The sequence below is a fragment of the Scardinius erythrophthalmus genome, assembly GCF_964197995.2.
Source record: "Scardinius erythrophthalmus genome assembly, chromosome: 12".
NCBI lineage: Eukaryota > Metazoa > Chordata > Actinopteri > Cypriniformes > Leuciscidae > Scardinius > Scardinius erythrophthalmus.
The window spans coordinates 30,976,844-31,000,834 of NC_138232.1; the positions used below are offsets into that span (position 1 = coordinate 30,976,844).

At 48.9% G+C, this 23,991-nt stretch overlaps 1 protein-coding gene across 7 annotated transcripts in view; it reads right to left on the reverse strand.

Annotated features, from left to right (window-relative positions):
• Window positions 1–23,679, reverse strand: part of spega (striated muscle enriched protein kinase a) — a 108,536-nt gene extending 84,857 nt beyond the window's left edge. For 4 of the 7 annotated variants that reach the window (XM_081381329.1, XM_081381327.1, XM_081381328.1 and 1 more), the window contains exons 1-2: window positions 23,420–23,679; window positions 22,116–22,607 (exon numbers count right to left, since the gene is read on the reverse strand). In XM_081381329.1, the coding sequence (XP_081237455.1) occupies window positions 22,116–22,473 (358 nt within the window). In that variant the 5' untranslated portion in view covers window positions 22,474–22,607; window positions 23,420–23,679. Of the gene's footprint in view, window positions 1–4,723; window positions 4,848–4,929; window positions 5,010–22,115; window positions 22,608–23,419 lie in introns of those variants that run through there. The other 3 variants (XM_081381330.1, XM_081381331.1, XM_081381333.1) reach the window with 3 other exon arrangements.
• Window positions 23,680–23,991: the final 312 nt, after the last annotated feature.

A 23,991-nucleotide genomic window follows, 5' to 3' on the forward strand; every position in this document is an offset into this window, starting at 1 on the left:
TCCAAAGCGACTTACAAATTAGGACTAAATTAAGCGAGTCATCATGAAGAGGCAAAAACAACAACAACGCAAGAAGTGCTCAAGATACGAAGTTCAGGCATTATTCAGAGTAGCATAAGCCTGATAAGTGATGTTTCAAAGGGAAAGGATTTTTTTTTTTTTTTTTTTTAAACATAAACCAAGAAAAAAAAAAGTTCTTAATACTTTAAAAATGGATGTTTTAAACGTTCAGAAAACATTCAGAAATAACGTTTTCATAACATTTCCAAAATGATAGAATTGATTGTTCCTCTAACTTCACATAAACAAAGAAAAAAGCGTTATTAATACTTTAAAAAAACCTGATGTCTTGAACGTTCAGAAAACAATTAGAAATAAAGTTTTCATAACTTAATGGGAATGTTATCAAAACATTCTAAGAGCTTATTTTTGCTATCTAGGAATGTTGTTCTAAGAACATTTTCTCTCAAAATTAAACATCAGTCAAGTACAAAAAACATCACAAGGACATTCCATGAATGTTGTTATAAGAACGTTTTCACTCAACATTATGAGAACATCAGTCAATTACAAATAACATCACAAGGACGTTCCATGAATGTTGTTATAAGAACGTTTTCAGTCAGTATTATGAGAACATCACAAGGACATTCCATGAACATTGTTATAAGAACGTTTTCACTCAACATTATGAGAACATCAGTCAAGAACAAATAACATCACAAGGACTTTCTAAAATCATTTTCTCTTAACGTTACAAGAATGTATTTTAATTAGCCTATATAAACATTATAAGACCGTTCCAGAAACATTATTTCAGGAAAGTTTATTACTAACATTTACATAACTTTTACATAACGTTAGTGAAAGTTATGGGAACGTTCCCTGTTAGCTGGGACCATGCTCTGAACATGAAACAAGGCACACAGACATGAGAGCGCACGGCTCGGGCACAATCGAGACTGCACGCTCACACAAAGGGGTGGCAATAATTCTGACCACAACTATATGGATTGTACAGAGACATAAACTGCCATCAAGATGCTACCAACAGAGTAATTTCGTAGACACTCTACACCATTGAGTGGATGTGCCTGACTGCCTGCCTGCAGACAAGATCTGTCTCTTATTGAAAATGTTTGTCCCACCATGAATCAGACAACGGCGACCACAGACTGTTGAGCAGATGTCTTATAACAGGTGAGATTGGGTAAAAATTCCACTTCCAAAACTACAATTAGTATCAATTCCCAAATGATTTAAAAGTGTACTTAAAAGAAAAGGTGATTTGACAAAGTGGTAAACATGCCTCCGTCCCAACTTTTTTGGAGTGTGTTGTAGACATCAAAATCAAAATATATTGTACAATAAAGTTGTTTAGTGAAAGAACAGAAGAAATGGGTATCTTCCTTTTCCCATCTCCCTGCCTCTCCGCTCAACAAGTGGATCATCGTAGCAAACTCCTTTCGCTTCAACAAGGGAATGCCAGCGTAAAGGAGTTTGCTCACCAGTTTGTGGTTGTAGCGGAGGGGCTCAACATCAGCGACGCAGAGCTCAAGGACACTTTTAAGACCAGCCTTAATATGCCTGTGCCTGCCTGGGAGATGGGAATGCTGGGGATATTGTCATTCTGGCAGTTTGTGGGGTATGTTTACCATCGCGGATGGGAGGGTGGTCTTCCGCCTCTTGGACCACCTCCCATTTACCTCACAAACTCCCAAGTCCCCAGTCCTCTGATGACCCCTTCGGGGAGAGGGAGGAGGAAGAGATGCTCCGGCCCATCTGCCACCTATTCTGAGGTGGAGGAAGGAGCTACAGAGACCCCAGAGGCGGTCATTCCCACACCGCCTCGCACTCACTGGTACAGGTGGAGGGCTCCTGTGGCTTCCCTTAGCTCTGTGGTCCCAAGCCCGGTGGTCCCAGAGGACCTGACTCTGGTGGTCCTGAGACGGAGGAGGAGAAGGAAGACCTCCTCCGTGACTGGTCCAATGGTCTCAGTTCCGGTGGTCCTAGTTCCGGTGGTCCCGAGTCCGGTGGTCCGGAGACGGAGAGGGAGGAAAAGGGCCTCTTCAGCTGATTGTCCGGTGGCTCCTAACACGGAGACCATCCCGGAGGTGACTGCCATCACTGACGCACCGCCCAGGCGCCCTGCTCTGCCCGCGCCGCCCAGGCACCCTGCTCTGCCCGCGCCGCCCAGGCACCCTGCTCTGCCCGCGCCGCCTAGGCGTCCTGCTCTGCAGGCCCCACCCGAGCTGCTCGCCCTGCCGGCGCCACCCCAGTGACCCATCACGTCTGCTGATCCAGAGACTGTTCACGTCACGTCTGCCGATCCAGAGACTGTTCACGTCACGTCTGCCGATCCAGTGTCTGTGGACAAGATGGATGCCACAGAGACTGTTCATGTCACGTCTGCCGAGCCTGTGTCTTCGGACAAGGGCCGCCGCCGAGCCTGTGTCTTCGGACAAGAGGGTCGCCGCCAAGCCGGTGTCTGTTCCTGAGCCGGTGTCTGTTCCTGAGCCGGTGTCTGTTCCTGAGCCGGTGTCACCCGAGGGAGAGTCTCCGCCCTGGCCGTTAGATGGACTGACATTCCCGTCCTGGTCTGTCCCTCCCGTCCCGCCCTGGTCTTATGGAGCGTCTGGTAGCCGCTCCGTAGGGACTGGGTAATGTCACATGCCTGTCCTGTCTTGTGCTACACATAGGTGTTTTGTTATGTTGGGCCATGTGCTCTTGTCAATGTCTGATCCCTCCCCCTTGTTATCTGATTATTGTTTGAGTTTATCCACCTGTTCCCTCCTGATTAGTTTCCCCCTTATAAGTCCCCTCTTGTTTGCAGTCTGTGTCGGTACGTTGTCTAATGTTTCCTGTTCCCCGTGATCCTCCAGAAAGTTCTTGTTCTGTTCTGCTTTGGTTTGGTATTTATTAGCTATGTTTTCCCCCTCATGGTTTTTGTTTAGTGTTTCTTTTATAAATAAACTTCATTTCTCTGCACTTGAGTCCTCGCACCTTTTTGCATTTATCCCACCGTGACAGTTAGGCAATGAGTAGAAAATCCATTGTGCCAAGGCAGTGAAGCGGTACAGGTCTCCATCTTTCATCCAGGCAGGCATACCCTGTAGCATCAATAACTCGTAGATTTTTGAAATATCCACAGCTATGCTGAACGGCATAGCAGGCTCGCTTGGGCAAGGCAGGAAAAATCTCAGGCAAGGCACCTTGGCAACAGCCATTTCAATTTAGTCATCTTCGAGACCAAAGATAGTGAAAAAATGCCTTTTTTAACTGCTTTTTTTTCTATCAGGAGATGTAAAAAAGTAAGCGCAAAAGGGAGGAGTAGCGAACTTTATCCATCTTGTTACTTATTTACTTCCTTCTCACACACATTACGTCATTACATGACTTTCCGAAATATCAGTCAACAATATAATTCACTTATGAACACAACACAAGCGTTCGACCTACTCAAGCAACAGTTCATCTCAAGACCAACATCGTTAAAATAGTCCATGTGACTACAGTGTTTCAATCTTAATGTTATGAAGCAACGAGTATACATTTGTGCGCCTAAATGAAGAAAATACTTTATTCAATAATCTCTTCTCTTCTGTGTCAGTCTCTGTTCACGTGAGCACCACGACGCATGTCAATACTGAGCCGTCATTCTGAGGTAGAACCCGGAAGCTCTGCACTGTTTACAACGTGAACAGCGTTGTTATTTGTATCATAACATTAAGGTTTAACCACTGTAGTCACATGGACTATTTTAACGATGTCTTTACTACCTATCAGGGCCTTGAAAAGGGTGATAATGTTGTAGTCTATGGGGAGGGTCAGAAAGCTCTCGGATTTCATCAAAAATATCTTCATCTGTGTTCCGAAGATAAACGAAGGTCTTACGGTTTAGAACGACAAAAATGACAATTCCATTTTTGGGTGAACTAACCCTTTAATATGTCTAACCCGAACTTCCTGTTTAAATCGAAATATGTCTGCACAATGAAGAAAACTGGACTTCAATAATTCGTTTTTGATCCTTGGATTTATCCACTGACCTACAAAATTTTGGGACTGACAGTGACAGATGCAAGGATGAAGTTACCAAATTAAATGTCACAAGTTCACTCGGTTATTTGAATGAACCAAAAAAGAAAGTATTGCTCCTTCAAATCACTGTCCAATAATGTATTGCTAATGTCAAAAAATAAGCTCTGTGATCATTAGATATAATGATATTGTTTACATTTCTGTCTTGACATGGAAATTCAGAAAATGGAATTACCGCAGTTATCCATGCACAGGGTGGAATATTATTACTGGCAGGATCAAATAGGGAGGCAGAGAAAAAGACTCTGTGTAGGCTTTGTGTGCCCCCTGAACCCCAATCCACACCACCAAATACACAAATAAATACATTGCATAACTGAATTTATATTCATAAGCCTTCACTATTTTGTGACATCAGTGAGGAATATAACCCAACTATAACATTTTCTATAAACATTGTTTGCAGTCAGACAAAAAAAAAAAAAAAAGATTATAATTATGTTAAAAATGCCAAACCCATTTTATGTAGTGTGGTCAAAACAATTAGTCAGTTTGATCAACATATTTTGATTTTACAAACCTAATCATAGCAAACTGGATACTTATAGCACTCACCTGTTGGCTCTGCCACACAGAGATATAGGTCTGAATTCAGAATTTAAATTGCACAAACCAAACTCACCTTGTTCTTTCTCCTTACTAGAACAAACAGTTTCCCTCCTCACACTACTCGAAGCATCCCTCTGATCAAACAGCTTTTGCCTTATCATGTCCTCCAGTCTGATGATGTCATTCCTGACTTATCCCTACACCACAAAAGTAAAGCTTATGTTTTCCACCCTAAAAGTGTGGAAATTTCACCCTTTTGTCCATGCATGTTTCACTTACTGGATTATAAGTCAGAATGCACTGATGTTGTTGGGAGAGTCCAGTGGTCTATTTTGAGTGGTATAATGAACCCTTAGTAGACCCCACTCACACTCTGCCTTTCACTAATACCACCAGATTATCATGAAGGCATATTCAGTTTTTGGTACAGCTCTTCATCATAGCTCTTCTTTCTATCTGTGAATTTCGCAACAAAATCACAACAAAAAATCTCCATATTCATATTTTTTCAATTCCATTGCTTGTGCTTCATGTGTGCTTCCCCAGCCATTAAAACATTCTGTGCTCCCCTTTATTAGTTTTCATACAAAGTCAAAATGTATTTTATTAGTCAAGCCAATAATTATCCAACTGTGTTTTTCATTAAGCAACCTTTCATTCACTTAATGGGAAATTAATGTATCACTGGATAAATTATGCTAAGTAATTCCTAAACTCTTTACTTGTTATCATTGTGGGTCTAAATAAAAACACAGGCAGCAGTCCAACATAGCCACATCTATAATTGAGGATGATGTGTAGCAGAGTAACAGTAAATCTGTAACTGGATCTCTGGCACATTCCAGGCTGTAAATACCCTGAGATATACTGAGAGAGAGACTGTGGAGAGAAGAGAACAGGACGAGATACACACAGTCCCTAAAAGAGAAAGAGTAAGAGACGCTGAGTGTTTTGACAGCTGATGATCCTGCAGTCATAGCCATTTGTGTTGTAGTTGGTGTGGCTCTTAAATATTTTAGATAGAGAACATCAATAACTCACAGAACTGGGACTTGAATTGGTTTGGAAGCATTGAAGTTTACACAGTGTACCTCTATAATTAAAAAAAAAAAAATCTACTTTAAGGTCTATGGATAATCATATTTACACTCTTAGAAAAAAATGTGCAAAATAATATTTACTATTACACTCTTACAAGAGAAAGTTTCTAAAATAGGATTTTACCATAAATGCCATAGAAGAACCTTGAATTTTGGGTTCCCAAAATAACCTTTAAGTGAAAAGATGTTTTCAACAATCTTTTTTTTTTTCTTGCTGATTTTAATAATATAAAGAGCCTATAAAGAACCTTTTGTGGTTTGGAAAGGTTCCATGGAGGTTGAAGATTTTTTATAAAACCAATACACCTTTAATTTTAAGAGTGTAGAGATAGAACAGCTTGTCATTGGGGTAGTATGCTTAATGGGACATTTTTGTAACTTATTTAACCCTAAAAAATTATAACAGTACTTTAAGGGAACATTTTCATCTAAGGCACTATTGTGCACCTTTTAGGGGTAGATAAGGTAGAAAGGTGTCCCTTTAAAGGAGGCCTATTATGTAAAAATCACTTTTACATGGTGTTTGGACATAAATTTGTTTCGGCAGTGTTTTCACAACCACCCTATAATGGTAAAAATCCACCCACTCCTCATAACTGACTGTGTTTATGTGAACTTTGTGTGTTTTTGACATAACATTGCGTGTATTTGACAGTTTTGTGCATTAACGTGAAAGAGAAATTAGTTTAATACTTACAGGACGCACTGTCTGACATCCAGCTTTCTGTGCACGTGCTTCGGGTGTGTGCACTCAGAAAACCATATATAAGAAGTTTAGACTGATATGGCTTTAAAACGCATGCAGATAATAAACTTTTATAATGATGAAGAACTACAATGTCACCTGTGATGGATTTTTTAATTAATCATAACTAACATTTGTTTTTCTTGTAGTTTGTTTGCAGTATGTTTTTGAATGTTTCCCCTTTCAGAAAACTTGTGACTTTGAGTTTGTGTGTGTATAAATAACAAATAGGGGAAATGAAAATAGACATAGTCATCTGTCTATTTTCATTTCCCCTGTTTGAAGCCTTGAGATATGGAACAACAGAATTTGCTCCTATCTAGTAACAGAAGGGTTTGTCTATGAAGGACCAATCAAATTATGAAATGTTTCATGTCTTTTTCGCCCATACCCCTTATTCTATATAAACGTCTCGGTTACGTATGTAACCCTCGTTCCCTATCGTTCGGTCACTACGACGTACGTCGTGGTGAACGACGAATAGGAATCTCGCTAGAGAGGCCAATCTACTTCGAGTGAAACTAAACAAGCCAATACACATTGGCGTGCAATCATTTGCATCAGCTGTGCAGCCTCGCAGCGCGGGTATTTAACGAGCAGCTGGTGAGATTGCACTTCAGCTTTTTGCTTCGGAGCCAAGCACTTCGATGCGTTCTACAAACAGAGTGACTTTGACAAGCCTTATTTGGACCTCTCCTTCCGGTGCGGGCGTTACAACACGGCAGCGCGAGCAGTCTTCTTTTTCCTCTCTCTTCTTTTCTCTGTCTTTTTTGTTTTTGTTATAAACTGAGCAAACAAAAAAGCTGTTATAACAGCTGGTAAGGTGCGCCAGCAGAGCGCTCAAAAGCTGTTTTTACAGCTGGTAAGACCTGCCAGCAAGAGAGAGAGAGACAGCGCACAGACAGGTGCACATTCCTGTCTGTGTTCGCAGTGACTGTTCCCCTGCGTGTTTCAGCACCAGTGAGAGCAGTCCCTAAAAGAGCTTACACAGATAGAGAGCGTCTTTTTCAAAAAGAGAAAAAAATGACTTTCTATCTGTGTGTTTCTGGATGCGGTCGTTACCTGGGCTCACAGGATGGTCACAAACGCTGCCTCGTGTGTCTGGGCATTGAACACGCTGAGGCAGCGCTTGTGGATGAGTCATGTACCCATTGTGGGAAGATGACCATCGCGGAGCTGCGGTCGAGACTCACGTTCCTGCAAAGGGGCGGAGTCCCCGTGCCGCTGCCTCGATCAAATCCTCCTCAGAGGGTGGCTTCGGGCAGTGACATGGGTGACCTGAGGATCACGGTGAGTGCGGCTTCTTCGGGGAACCAACCCCCTAGGAGCCCTCACTCCTCTCATGCTCCGCAGCCAGTTGAGCCCCCATTGGAGAGAGCTGGACCATCCTCGCGGTGTGTACCGGTTGTCTCCTTTGGGGCTCCCTGCGAAGACCAGATGTCGATCGCGGCATCGGAGGGTGGGTCAGACGTCTCTGCGGATGACGACTCAGCGCCGTTACCTCCTTCGGGTGTGTCAACGGTGCCTGAGACGGACCCGGAGATGATGGCCATGCTTTCCCGGGCCGCCAACGGGGTCGGGCTCGTGTGGAACCCTCCACCGTGTCCCGAACCCTCGAGGTTGGATGATTGGTATCTCGGGGTGGCGCGCGCTGGTTCTCAGCAACCCACCCCAGTGCCTTTCTTCCCGGAAGTGCATGAGGAGCTTACGGGGACGTGGACGGCACCTTTCACTGCCAGAAACCGTTCCGGTGGCTCCTCCTCCCTCACCACCCTTGATGGCGGGGCAGCTAAGGGATACACGCGCATCCCGCCAGTGGAACGGGCCGTTGCTATGCAACTGTGCCCTAACTCCACTTGGCGCGGAGAACCGTGTCTCCCTTCACGGGCCTGTAAGTACTCGTCGGATCTAACCGGCAAGGCTTACAAGGCCTGTGGGGAAGCTGCCTCTGCCGTGCACGCCATGGCGTTGCTGCAGGTTCATCAGGCCAAGGCACTGAAGAACCTGCACGAGGGTGGTCATGATCCCCAAGTTCTTCAGGAACTTCGGATCGCGACGGACCTCGCGCTTCGTGCGACGAAGGTGACCGCGCGGTCGGTGGGTCGTGCGATGTCCACCATGGTGGTCCAGGAACGCCATCTCTGGCTGTGTCTGGCGGACATGCGGGAGACCGACAAGCTCCGGTTCCTCAACGCCCCCGTGTCCCAGACCGGCCTCTTCGGCGACGCGGTCGAGAACTTCGCCCAGCAGTTCTCGGCTGTACAAAAGCAGACTGAGGCCATCCGTCACATCCTGCCGCGGCGGCCAGCTGCTGCTTCCACCCCTCCGTCTGCGGCTCCTCAGTCTGCTCGTCGCCGAGGGCGGCCTCCTGCGTCTGCCCCTGCTCCCGCGCCGCAGCAGCAGCCTCCATCCAAACGGCGCCGTGGAGCCAGTCGCAGGCGGTCCGCCCCGCCCGTCCAGGACCCCACCAAGAAGGGCGGCAAGGCCAAGGGCAAGCGGCCCTAGGACGGGCGACCCAGAGATGGCAGGGACTGCTCTCCAGGAGACGATGACGGCATCGCTCCATCCCCCGGAAGAGGGCCGGGTGGAAAATCCTTGTTTTCCTTTTCTTTTTGTTCCGCCGCTGGCCTCAAAACCAGCGGTACCCAAATTTTCAATAAAAGAGCAGTTTCTTCCGTCTCTGGGTCCGAAGAGGGCCCGGAGAGCAGTGGGGGGAGAGAACCCTTACCACTCTCATCCACCTCTTCTATCGCCAGCAGGCAGCAGTGTGCAGTTCGAGAACGCAACCAAGCCGTCTCCTGCACCTCCCGCCTCGTGGAACCAGGTAAGTGTTGTGCAGCACACTCTGACTCCGCTACGGGCCGCCTCCCAGAGAGAGCCTCCCGAGCCGATACCCTGTGTTCCACCTCGCTGCCCCACTCCGGGTACGCCTACGGTCCCTTTGGTCCCGCTTGTACGGTCTCTGCGAGCCTGGCTAGCGCTCCCCAGCCCGTCTCGCTGGCTCATTCGGACCATCAGGCTCGGCTATGCGATTCAGTTCGCCCGGCGTCCCCCCAAGTTTCGGGCCATCCACTCCACTACAGTGAGAGCAGCCGATGCCCATGTCTTGCGCGCGGAGATCGCAGTCCTACTGGCGAAGGACGCGATAGAGCCAGTCCCTCCAGCCGATATGAGGTCAGGGCACTACAGTCCCTACTTCATTGTACGACCGATCTTGGACCTGCGAGTTTTGAATCGGAGCCTTCACAGGCTACCGTTCAAAATGCTCACGCAGAAACGCATTTTCGAATGCATCCGTCCCCAAGATTGGTTTGCAGCGATCGACCTGAAGGACGCGTACTTTCATGTCTCGATTCTTCCTCGACACAGGCCGTTTCTGAGCTTTGCGTTCGAGGGTCGAGCATATCAGTACAAGGTCCTACCCTTCGGGCTGGCCCTGTCCCCCCGTGTCTTCACGAAAGTCACGGAGGGGGCCCTTGTTCCCGTGAGAGAACAGGGCGTTCGCATTCTCAACTATCTCGACGACTGGCTCATATTAGCACACTCTCGAGATCAGTTATGCGAACACAGGGACCTCGTGCTCAGGCACCTCAGCCAGCTGGGCCTTCAGGTCAACTGGGAGAAGAGCAAACTCGCCCCTGTGCAGAGGATCTCTTATCTCGGTATGGAGTTGGATTCGGTCGCACAGACAGCGCGCCTCACAGAGCAGCGCGCTCAGTCGGTGCTGAACTGCTTGAACACGTTCAAGGGCAGGACGGCGGTCCCACTGAAATTCTTTCAGAGGCTCCTGGGGCATATGGCAGCGGCAGCAGCGGTAACTCCGCTCGGCCTGCTCCATATGAGACCGCTTCAGCACTGGCTTCACGGCCGAGTCCCGAGATGGGCGTGGCATCACGGCACTCACCGGGTGGCAATCACACCGGAGTGCCGTCAAACCTTCAGTCCGTGGTCAGACCCCTCGTTCCTCCGGGCAGGAGTCCCTTTGGAACAGGTGTCCAGGCATGCTGTGGTTTTCACAGATGCCTCTGCCACCGGCTGGGGTGCCACGTACAACGGGCATGCAGTGTCAGGGGTGTGGACGGGCCCCCAACTGCACTGGCACATCAACTGCCTCGAGTTGCTAACAGTACATCTCGCTCTGAGCCGCCTGAAAAGGCCGCTACAGGGCAGAGACGTGCTGGTCCGTACGGACAACACTGCGACCGTTGCGTACATCAACCATCAGGGTGGTCTACGCTCCCGTCGCATGTCGCAACTCGCCCGCCATCTCCTCCTTTGGAGTCAGAAGCATCTGAGGTCGCTTCGAGCCATGTATGTCCCCGGTGTGCTCAACCGTGTGGCCGACGAGCTATCACGAGCTGTGCTTCCGGGAGAATGGCGACTCCACCCCCAGGTGGTTCAGCTGATCTGGAGAGAGTTCGGAGAGGCTCAGGTAGACCTGTTTGCCTCCTCAGAGACCTCCCACTGCCGGTTGTTTTACTCCCTGACCGAGGGAACACTCGGCACGGATGCACTGGCACACAGCTGGCCCCGGGGCCTCCGCAAATATGCTTTTCCCCCAGTGAGCATACTTGCACAGACCCTGTGCAAAGTCAGGGAGGACGAGGAGCAGGTCCTTCTGGTGGCTCCCTATTGGCCCACCCGGACTTGGTTCCCAGAACTCATGCTCCTCGTGACAGTCCCTCCCTGGCCCATTCCTCTGAGGAAGGATCTTCTGACTCAGAGACGGGGCACCCTTTGGCACCCGCGTCCGGACCTCTGGAAACTCCATGTCTGGTCCCTGGACGGGACGCGGAGGTTCTAGGTGACTTACCCCCAGAGGTACTTTACACCATCACTTCTGCGCTAGCGCCGTCTACGAGACGTGCGTACGCCTTGAAGTGGAACCTGTTTGTCGAGTGGTGTTCCTCCCGCAGAGAGGACCCCCGAAGATGTTCGATAGGGTCAGTGCTTTCCTTCTTGCAGCAAGGGTTGGGGCGAAGGCTGTCTCCCTCCACCCTTAAAGTACATGCTGCTGCTATTTCAGCATATCATGACCACATAGATGGCAAAACAGTTGGGAAGCACGACCTGGTCGTCAGGTTCCTTAGGGGGGCGAGACGATTAAATCCTCCTCGTCCCCCCTCCATACCCTCTTGGGACCTTTCCCTGGTGCTTCGAGCACTTCAGGATGCTCCCTTTGAGCCTTTGCAGTCAGCAGACTTAAAGCTTCTCTCCTTGAAGACTTTGCTGCTGGTTGCACTGGCCTCGATCAAGAGGGTAGGGGACCTGCAAGCATTTTCGGTCGACGAATCGTGCCTAGAGTTCGGGCCGGGTGACAACCATGTTGTACTGAGACCCCGGCCTGGCTATGTGCCCAAGGTTCCTACCACTCCCTTTAGAGATCAGGTAGTGAACCTGCAAGCGCTGCCCCTGGAGGAGGCAGACCCAGCCCTGGCTTTGCTCTGTCCCGTTCGCGCTCTGCGTATGTACGTGGACAGAACACAAAGCGTCAGGACCTCAGACCAGCTCTTTGTCTGTTACGGAGGCCAGCAGAAGGGAAAAGCTGTCTCCAAGCAGAGGATGGCCCACTGGATAGTGGATGCCATCGCCTTGGCTTACGAAGCTCAAGGCGTGCCCTGCCCGCTCAGGTTGCATGCACACTCCACGAGAGGCGTTGCATCCTCCTGGGCGCTGGCACGTGGCTCCTCGCTAACAGATATCTGTAGAGCTGCGGGCTGGGCGACACCTAACACGTTCGCTAGATACTATAGCCTACGTGTAGAGCCCGTGTCCTCCCGTGTTCTCACCCTAAACGGGTAGAAGCACTGAGAGTACCGGCTCTGTCGGCTTGCTGCACCCTACTGTGCATCCTTATTGCTCTTATTGCCTAAGTTAAAACCTGTCGAGTCCTCCAAACACCCTCGGCCTGGACGTGGCGGAGCGTCCGGTGCCAGGCCTTTACCCGCTGAATCTTTGAGAACCGGGTCTAGGCTGGGTCCCATATGTGTGACCCTACGGGGATCCCATATGTGTATATCTTCCACGGCTGCTCTTAAACGGAAGCCTGTGTCTTTCCCTTGGGCTAAGTCACCCCTTATTCATATGCAGTACAACCCTTGGGTTAGTCCATATGTGTATTCCCACATAACTCTTCTTAAGAATGTGGTTCCGCAGCGTTCCCTTCCCTCAATTCGGGCACGCTTCCCAGTGTTATCCAATAATCTCACTGTATGGGTTATCACGGAACAACAGTGAAGGATACTCTCGGTGTAAGCCCCTTCCTATCGTCCTTCCAGGCAAGAAGGTGTAGAGGCTTACTCAGGGCGCTGGATGGGGTGCAGCAGCTGTGGCACTTTGGTAGGGATTCCTATTCGTCGTTCACCACGACGTACGTCGTAGTGACCGAACGATAGGGAACGTCTCGGTTACATATGGTAACCCTCGTTCCCTGAGGGAGGGAACGGAGACGTACGTCCCGCTGCCACATCTGCCGCTACCCGCCGGGGCGACCAGCTTTTTCAGGCTTGGCTCCTCAGCAAAAAACTGAAGTGCAATCTCACCAGCTGCTCGTTAAATACCCGCGCTGCGAGGCTGCACAGCTGATGCAAATGATTGCACGCCAATGTGTATTGGCTTGTTTAGTTTCACTCGAAGTAGATTGGCCTCTCTAGCGAGATTCCTATTCGTCGTTCACCACGACGTACGTCTCCGTTCCCTCCCTCAGGGAACGAGGGTTACCATATGTAACCGAGACGTTCCCTGAGTAGGGAACGGAGACGTTACGTCGGATGACGACGAATGGGGTTTTGCTTAGAAAGCCTATCATCTTCGAGTATATAAAACGAGCCAATGGCAATGAAATGCCATGGGTCTGCGGAATTTGCATAGCGTATCTCCGCCCCACGCAGGGGGTATATAAGGAAGTGCGCGAGCAACATGCAGATATGTCTTCACTGAGGAGCCGAGACTGAACTCAGGCATTCCAGCGGTACAGCGGAAGTGGCAGGGAGACGTAAAGTCACCGTTCCCTACTCAGGGAACGAGGGTTACATACGTAACCGAGACGTTCCCTTTCGTTGTCACTCCGAGTTACGTCGGATGACGACGAATGGGGTTCCCAGTGTAATCACGCCACCTCTCGACTGTTTTCCAGTGCCCTGCGTAAGTCTGAGCTCCCTGTCGTGAGACTGGCACGGACGAAGGACTCCTACTTAACACAGGGATACCAAGGTACACTGGGAAGCATATCTCAGTGGAAATATGCAATCATGCCCAACCCGAAGGGGGGGACTTGGAATACGCATATGACCCCGAAGGGCTGCATATGGAGTAACACTGGGGTGTCCAGCCGCAGGTGGAATATTTCAACCCCAGGGGTGGCAAGGTGGCTTGCCAAGGGAAAGACACATGCTCAAAGAGGCTTACAGTGGAAATACACATGTGGGGGTCGCCCGGAGGGGAACCATGCACATGGAGGCACCTAGCCAAGCGCGAAAGCTGCCGGTGGCATAACTCTGGCGTTGACGTCGTCAGTGCTGGAGGAGACTCAGGGCTTATTAGGCTCACCTGAGGAAATATCGCACGTATCCCGTCCGTGGAGAGGAATGGCGAGCAAGCGAAGAGACCTGAGCAGAATCTAGTACCGGCTAGTTGAGGCGAGTACATGAGAAGAAACTGGCTCCACTCGGAGATTGTAGAATCTCGCGAATGTGTTAGGTGTCGCCCAGCCTGCAGCTCTGCAGATGTCTGTTAGCGAGGCGCCATGTGCTAGAGCCCAAGAGGATGCCACACTCCGGGTGGAGTGGGCCGTCACACCAAGGGGGCATGGTCGACCTTGCTGCTGGTAAGCCAAAGCAATGGCGTCCACTATCCAGTGAGACAACCTTTGCTTGGAGAGAGCCTTTCCCTTCAGTTTCCCACCATAACAGACAAAGAGCTGGTCTGAGGTCCTGAAACACTGCGTTCTGTCTACGTAAGCACGAAGGGCGCGTACTGGACAGAGCAGTGCCAGGGCTGGGTCTGCCTCCTCCAAAGGCAGCGCTTGCAGGTTCACCACCTGGTCTCAAAAGGGTGTGGTGGGAACCTTGGGCACATATCCAGGCCGGGGTCTCAGGATCACGTGAGAGTTAGCCGGCCCGAATTCCAGACACGCTTCGTCAACCAAAAATGCTTGCAGGTCCCCTACCCTCTTGATGGAGGCCAATGCAACCAGGAGCGCTGTCTTCATTGACAGGAACTTAAGCTCCACTGATTGCAGAGGTTCAAAGGGAGCACTCTGCAGGGCAGTTAAAACCACTGAGAGGTCCCAAGAGGGTACGAGGGGAGGACGAGGAGGATTCAGTCTCCTCGCTCCCCTCAGGAACCTGACGATCAGGTCGTGCTTTCCTAAGGACTTACCATCAACTGCGTCGTGATGTGCGGCAATGGCGGCAACATACACTTTCAGGGTGGAGGGAGACAGCCTTCACTCCAACCCTTCTTGCAGGAAGGAAAGCACGACACTGATGGGGCATTTCGTGGGTTCAAGATCTTTAGAAGAACACCAGTTGACGAAGAGGTTCCACTTCCACGCATAGACATGTCTCGTGGACAATGCTCTAGCGGAAGTGATGGTAGCCACCACCGCTGGTGGTAGGGTACTCAAACCTACCTCGTCCCGTCCAGGAGCCACACGTGGAGGTTCCACAGATCGGGACGAGGGTGCCATAAGGTGCCCCGTCCCTGAGAAAGCAGGTCCTTCCTCAGGGGAATAGGCCAGGGAGGTGCTGTTTGCGAGGAGTACTAGTTCTGGGAACCAGGTGCGGTTGTGCCAGTACGGGGCAACCAAAATGACCTGCTCCTCGTCCTCTCTGATCTTGCGCAAGGTCTGCGCAAGAAGGCTCACTGGGGGAAACGCATACTTGCAGAGGCCCCGCGGCCAGCTGTGCGCCAGTGCATCCGTGCCGAGCGTGCCCTCGGTCAGGGAATAAAACAGGTCGCAGTGGGACGAGTCGTGGGAGGCAAACAGGTCTACCTGTGCGTCCCCGAACTGATCCCAAATCAGCTGAACCGTCTGGGGATGGAGTCGCCATTCTCCAGCGAGAGGCCGAAGCCGAGACAGCTCGTCGGCCGCCTGGTTCAGGTCTCCCGGGATATAAATGGCTCGAAGCGACCTCAGATGCTTCTGACTCCATATGAGGAGGTGGCGGGCGAGTTGCGACATACGGCGGGAGCGTAGACCACCTTGACGGTTGATGTACGCTACTGTGGCGGTATTGTCTGATCGGACTAGTACGTGTTGACCCCTGAGCAACGCCCGAAAGCGGTGCAGGGCAAGGCGTACAGCCAGCAACTCGAGGCAATTGACATGCCAAAGGCGCTGGGGTCCTGTCCAGGAGCCCGCGGCAGCATGTCCATTGCACATGGCACCCCAACCCGTGGCGGAGGCATCTGTTGATACAACAACATGCCTGGAAGCTCGTTCTAAGGGAACTCCGGCCCGTCGAAAATTGAGGTTCGACCACGGGGGAAGGTCTGCCGGCAGGTCCGAGTCACTGGGACTTGGAACGTGCCATGTTGCCATGCCCACCTCGGGACTCGATCGCGAAGCCAAAGCTGAAGCGGTCTCATATGAAGCAAACCGAGCGGCGTTACTGCGGCTGCGGATGCCATATGCCCCAGGAGCCTCTGAAAGAGTTTCAGAGGGACCGCACTCTTGCCCTCGAACTGACGAAGACAAGTCAGCAGTGATTGCGCGCGCTCGCTCGTAAGCTGCGTGCACATGGCGACCGAGTCGATCTCCATACCAAGAAAAGAGATCCTCTGCACAGGGCAGAGTTTGCTCTTCTCCCAGTTGACCCGAAGGCCCAGACGAGCTAGGTGCCGGAGCACAAGGTCCCTGTGTTCGCAAACCTGGTCTCGAGAGTGAGCTAGGATCAGCCAGTCGTCGAGATAGTTCAGGATGCGAACCCCGTGTTCCCGAAGGGGAACAAGGGCTGCCTCGACGACCTTCGTGAAGACGCGAGGAGACAGGGCTAGCCCGAAAGGGAGAACCGCGTACTGGTATGCCTGCCTCTCGAAAGAAAACCGAAGAAACGGTCTGTGTTGGGGAAGAATGGAGACATGGAAGTAGGCGTCCTTCAGGTCGATCGCTGCAAACCAATCCTGTGGCTGTACGCATTCGAAAAGGCGTTTGGCGGTGAGCATCTTGAACGGCAGCCTGTGAAGGGAGCGGTTCAAGACGCGCAGGTCCAGGATAGGTCGTAACCCACCGGATTTCTTCGGTACAATGAAGTAAGGGCTGTAGAAGCCGGACCTCATTTCGGCTGGAGGGACAGTCTCGATCGCACCCTTCGCCAGTAGGGTGGCGACCTCCGCTCTCATGACAGGGGCATTGCCACCGACCAATGTGAAGCGGACTCCCCTGAAGCGGGGAGGAGACCGCGCGAACTGAATCGCGTAGCCGAGCCTGATGGTCCTCGCGACCCAGCGGGACAGACCAGGAATCTCTAACCAGGCTCCCAGAAACTGAACCAGCGGGGTCATATGGACCGACGGTACATCTGTGGTGCAGCGAGGCGGAATGACCGGCCCAGGCGTGGGTGGCATAGCGGCCCGGTGCGGGGGCACGGTCATTAGCCGCGTCCTGCCAGAGGAAGCCAGGGGAGGACCAGCGTCCCACGGGGGCGTGCTCTGGCAGGGGTCTGGCGACAGAGGGGGATGAGAGTGGCGGGGCTTGTGAGCGGCGCGCACTGTCATCCGAGAACTCTGTGTGCTCAGAGATGGGAGAGTGAGTTCTTTCTTTAACCATTTTAGGGTGCTGCCCGTCGTGGGACGAGCAGCGGGAATGGGATAACCAAGGATTCTCCCCCGGCCCTCCACCGGGGGAAGGAGCGGCCCTGCTACCGGCTCCTGAAAAGAACTCAAAACCATCTCTGAGCAGCCCGTCTCAGGAGCGCCGCTTGGCCTGGCGTTTAGCGGGGCGCGGGGCAGGAGAGGGCTGTGGCGCCTTACTGCGGCTTCCTCCACGACGTGGGCCGGAGGCAGATGACTGCTGAGGCCGGTCGGGAGGGGCGGGAGCCACAGGAGGGCGCCCTCGGCGGCGAGCAGGCTGAGGCACCTGTGCCGACGACTGCGCTGCCGAAGCAGCGGGCCGCCGGGGCAGGACATGTTTTAAAGCCTCAGTCTGCTTCTGGGCAGTCGAGAACTGCTGGGCAAAGTCCTCGACTGCGCCGCCGAAGAGGCCAGCCTGGGATATGGGGGTGTCGAGGAACCGGGTCCGCTCGGCCTCCCGCATATCAGCCAGGTTGAGCCACAGGTGTCGTTCCTGGACCACACATGTGGACATCACCTGACCCAGCGAGCGTGCGGTCACCTTCGTCGCCCGGAGAGCGAGGTCGGTGGCGGCACGCAACTCATCGAAGAGTGCTGGGTCAGTCCTCCCCTCGTGCATGTCACGCAACAACTGGGCCTGGTAGACTTGCAGTGTCGCCATGGCATGCAGTGAGGAGGCTGCCTGCCCCGCAGCTCTGTAGGCCTTTGCCACGAGGGTGGAGGAGAACCTACAGGCCTTGGAGGGGTGCTTTGGGTTGCCGCGGGAAGAAGCACTCTGAGGACACAGTTGCATCGCAACAGAGCGTTCAACCTGGGGAACCCCAGTGTACCCTTTAGCAGCCCCCTGATCGAGAGGAGGAAAGGCGGAGGAGGCCGCCGAGCGATCACGGGAAGACAATGGTGCCTTCCAGGACCTCGTGACCTCCTCATGCACATCCGGGAAGAAAGGTATTGGGGTTGGGCGGCGACAAGGGTCAGTGGCCGCTCCCAAAAACCAATCATCCAGCCGTGAGCGCACCAGCCCAGGTGGCGAGGACCACTCAAGACCAATGGCCGCGGCTGCCCGGGAAAGCATGGCCGTCAGCTCGGGATCAGACTCGGGCAATGCTGGGACACCCGAGGGTGGCAGCTCAGCCGAATCGTCACTTCCCAAGGACTCCTGCCCACCTTGTGATGCAGCGATCGACATACGGTCCTCCTCTGGAGCGCCAAATGAGACATGCGGCAAGTCAGTGGACTGTACTGCAGGCTCATTTGGAACACTCGCGGGTTGCACAGTGCTAGAGGGCGGTGTGGAGCGTGGAATAGTCGGCGCTTTGTTCCACACCGTAACCCTCAGGTCACCCTGGCTGCCAGCTGAAGTACTAGCTCTCGCTGAGCCAGTAGATCGGGGTGTGGGTGAGGGGACTCTACCACGAAGGTCATTGAGTCTAGACCGCAACCGTGCGATGGGTAGGGATGGGTACCGAAACCCGGTATTAAACGGGCCCCGGTGCTGAATTTTGAAATACCGCTGGATCGATAAGCTCGGACGTTATCGGTTCTGCTGTCGGTACTGGAGAAATTAAGAAAGTGCTATTGCTATTAAAAAATTATTATCTTGCTAATTTAATCTCGCCAGCCACTTCTATATATAATAATATTTAACCATTTGACTGTGATGCATTTTTGCTAAAGAGAGAGAGAGAGAGAGAGAGAGAGAGAGAGATCTTTAACGCGGAGCGACGGCGCGCACATCACAACAGCCCTGCTTAATGAGTGACGATGAGGACAGAACTAAACATTCAAATGGTTAGGCTACACTTTAGATCTTTGATATTAAACTAATTTTATTTTAGATTTAGATTGTGGCTTCCAATGATTATAAAAAAGATATTTGAGGTATAACCATTAAAAACTAAAGCCGCATTCATTCTGTTTAGCGCAACTTCCCCTCACAGCGGTGCGCTGTCATTTCTCCCTAAAACCCAAACGTAATGTCAGAATCTGCACGATCGGTGATTGTTGTAAAATGTGGTCTATACTGCTGCTAAACTGCGGGACGCGTTTGATAATAAAAGGCAAGTACCAAAATTGAGCAAGAGACGCTGTTTCAAATGAGGCGCGCGCTCCGAAACACACCGCAACGAGACAAGCAACGTATATTTTGGGCTTTGTGCGGATCTAAACGATCAATATACACAAAAATATATCAAAATGGCCGTCTTGGAGATTCACTTTAACAGTTTATTCACTTAAATACAGTTTATGTCTTAAATGGGCGTAAATAGTTGGGAGAAAATATGAGGCGTAATAATGATTAGATCTGCATTTGGTCTTAAAGAGGCAGCAGTCTAATAATTCTGCTGACGATTGCTCCATTAATGTGAATCAAACAACAAAAGGCAAAGAGAAAATCAGTCGCAGCTCTTGAATGAATAATTTTGGCTTTCATAAGCTTTAATCTATCTATGATTTAAACTATGCAGTGTTATTTTAAATCTGACTTTATTAGATGTCTTTTTAGCCCATATTACTCTTGAACAGTAATGTCAGACATTACTGAAATTAAAGCACTGGGTATATAATTTGTATATTTGTTTTATTGTATACTTTTTTTTTTGTTTGACCATGTGTTTGTACTTTGTTTTTGGTGTCCTATGTCTTAATATAAATATATAAAACACAAAAGCCTGCACCCTTCTGCATAACACAGCCTACATGTTTTATTTGTTTTGTTAAAGCATTGCTTTTTCTTTTGCTATAGATATTTATTTTACATTTCAAAATATAAAGCAATATTAATTATGTTCTAAATATTTTTTTTCCTTTTTTTAATATAACAAAAAGAACCGATAAGAATACCGTTAAAGTACCGGATCGATAAGGAGTATCGGTAAGAGTAGTAATACCGTTAAAACCTTAACGATACCCATCCCTAGCGATGGGCATGTTCCCGCAATGGGAACATGACTCATCCACAAACGCTGCCTTAGCGGGCTTGACACCCAGACACACAAGACAGCGATTGTGCCCATCAGAGTCAAACACATAGAGACCGCAACCAGAAATGCATGGGCGAGGCATCTTTAAAAAGACGTGCCGCGTGCAATGCTCTTTTGTGAAAGGAGATTTCTCCGCAAATGTTGAAGCGACCAGGGAGATGAACACACAAACTCTGGCAAATCACTGCACAGATAAGCAGGGAATGTGCACTCGCTGGAACTCGCTGTCACACCAACACCTGGAGAGAGGCTCGTCTCGAAGAGAATGAAGAGATGAACTCAGAATTGGCTGTGGAGTGAAGAATCAACTTGGCTCCGAAGCGAAAACATATCTGCATGTTGCTCGCGCACTTCCTTATATACCCCCTGCGTGGGGCAGAGATACGCTATGCAAATTCCGCAGACCCATGGCATTTTATTGCCATTGGCTTGTTTTATATACTCGAAGATGGTAGGCTTTCTAAGCGAAACCCCATTCGTCGTCATCCGACGTAACTCGGAGTGACAACGAAAGGGAACTGTGGTATCCGGGTTTACTGGTGGGATTCTCAATGGAATTTGTCTGAGATCCTCTGGCCTAGCTTCTTCTTAAGAGAGATTCCCTGAGAACTGCTCGGGAACTCTTCCGGCCGTGATTAAAGCATTCAAAGGACATTTGCCTGTTTGTCTGTTTGTCGATTATTCCTGCGCAGGAAGCTAGGTAGGGGGTCAAGTTAGTTAGGTGACTCGGCCGACGTCGACGGTAGACGCGCTAGAGTATAAATATTATTGAACGGGGATGTCGATTGTAGACGAGACCAAGATAGACTAATGTCGACTGTAGACGCCTGGGGGCATCGATTGTACACAAGAACCAGGTATGTAGTTAGGTTTAGGGAAGAATCTACCACACACGTGAGTATTCTGAGGCAAGAGCTGTAAAGGCTCCACACTCTTCTGGAAAGTGGGGTGGGGAGCAACAGCTCATTTGCAATTAAAGATACATGCACGAAAAGAGCATGTTTTTCCTTCCACTCAAATATAGGCATTTACAACATGGTATAATATATTATCTATGGTGTATTTTGAGCTGAAATTCACAGACACATTCTAAAGTACACCTGAGAGTTTGGTTTGTTGCATCTTATAAAAAGGTGCATAACAGGTCCCCTATAAGGGTACTGGCCCAGTGGGTCACCGTGATTTTTCCAAGTAAGACCAGGATCAATGTTCCAGGATCAATGTGTTTTGTTGATCCTGGAACAACATTCCTGTCTGAAAATTTTGTCCTAACGTTATCCCTACTCCTAACCCTACCCATAACTTATCCCTAAAATCAGAGGGAAATGATGAATAACACTTATGTAGAAGCACCAAACCCTGGTTGTAAGCCCAAACTTGACATAAACTGTAAACTTGTCCCTCAAATCCGATTGGTTAATTAGAATGTTGTTCCAGGATCAGCAAATATGTTGATCCAGAAACATGTTGCACTTGGTGAAATCAGGTTCTGCATTGTACTTGGTGGAATCACATTCACCGCCCCAGTGACTGTTGTACAATTTTTGCAAATTTTTTTTTTATTTCTGGTAGAGTAGGTCTAAGGACTTTATTACCAGTGAAGGAAATAAAGTCAGTCTATGCCATGCATCATACCAAGAGAGTCAGGACAAAACAACTCTCTCCCATCATATTAATTCAGATCATATAGCCAATCAGTCAAGCTGGCTTCAAAAACAAACTTTATGCATTGGGAAAGCTTGCACTGTTCCACTATAGTTCCACAAATTCAGGACTCTTCAACCTGAAACTCAATTATCAACCTTTGTTGTTTCTGGGAGGTGCTTGCAGCAAACATCTTACCTTCTCCAAGGTCCAGCACAGCAAGAACAGCGCTGGTTCTAGCTTCACCCAGGTGATTAACAGCCACACAGGTGTAGAGGCCTCCATCAGCTTGTTTACAATCTCGTATCCACAAGCCATCATAATCCTCATGATCATTTATCAGAGGGTACTCATTATGGTACCAATGCAGTGTCGGTCTCGGGTTGCCTCCTACAGACACCCTCAGGCGGACATCACAACCTCCCGCAACAGCAGCCCACTTCAGCTTTCGGAGGAATACAGGTGGAGCTTCGACGGGGTACAGATCCAGGAGTGTTTCATGGTTCGAGGAAATCATGGAACTAGAGTTTGTCTTCAGCAGTTCAGCTTTTCTCATTGTGATTATTATCTTGAGCAATACTGTTAATAATTTTTTAACCCTGTTGTAGTGAGATAACTCTTTTTGTGGCCATTGACTTTAGATATTATGTTCTCCACTTTTTCAGAGGCTGTCATGATGGAATCTGTAATCTGCAAAAATAATTTAAAATTTAGCAATTAAAAAAAGAAAGAAAAAATATTTCTCTTTAGCAGAATATCTAAAGCTATGAAAGCTTGTTTCCACCACCACACCATAAAACAATTTAAAAGATAATTGTGACTTTTTATCTCAGAATTGCGAGATATAAACTCACAATTGCAAGTTATAAAGTCCAGTTCATCGGGGGAGATACTTTTTTTTCCTCAGAATTGGAAGTTTATTTCTCACAATTCTGATTTTATAACTCACAATTGCGAGTTTAAATTATGCAATTCTGAGAAAAAAAAAGTCAGATTTGTGAGATAAAAAAATTGCAATTATATTTTTTATATTTTTATTCTGTGGTGGAAACAAGCTTCCATAATAAACAGAACCTTGTATAAATAACACAAAATGAATATGTGTACATAACATCAAAATATGTCTAGAATGTATTACTATTTATTTAACATAGTAATAATTAGCAATACGATTTTTTTGAAAAAATTAAATAAAATAGATTTCATGTACACAATGTGCACTGAAAAAAAATGGTGTAAAAATATTCACTCAGAAATTGCTAGTAAATTTCACAATCAATTACAAAGAAACAGCAAGTAACATTGAATTTAACATGAAATTTTAAAGTAGAAAGACTAAAATAGTATTTTCTTGTAAAACATACTCCAAATTTAAAAAAAATTAAAATAAATAAATTACAATGTGGAACAGTAAATCACAAGGGAAATTTTGCCTTACCTCATACCTCTTTATACAAATTAATATTAATTTTTTCCCCAACATTTTACATGTAACATTTTACCTCAACACATTGCCTCTGAATATCTCCATTAACTGCAGCTTATTCTTTAAGCCTTCTCAGGATCATGTCGTATTAGTCCAGTGCCAGTGTCTGTTTACACAAGAGAGGGTAATTGAGTGTTCCTTCCCTCTTTTGGATTGTGACCCTCTCTCCCAACAATCTACCAGCACGTCACATGCCCCTTGCTGACTAGATGGCGGGGTAGCGCATGTTAGAGCTCAAGTCATTTAAAGATCTAACACGTTCCATTCTCTCTTCTCCCCCTATCTTTTCTTCCATGCCCTTTATACTTTACTGACTCCCTGTAGAGGTGACAGGCGAGTATGACCAGCTTTCAAGTGACAGCTGGAGCAAGGGTAGGCAGAACTTCATCCCAAAGCCTCTTGTAATGCTTTTACTATGAAAATAGAGCGTTCAATACAGGTATGAGCTTTGTAACATTACATATATGTTATTTATGGCAGAATACATGATTAGTTTTCAGTGGTAATCAACTGAGAAAGATGACTTTGCACACATAATGATGTAGTTATGGCATCTACCAGCAGGGACTAAATGTCTAAGCTAACTGG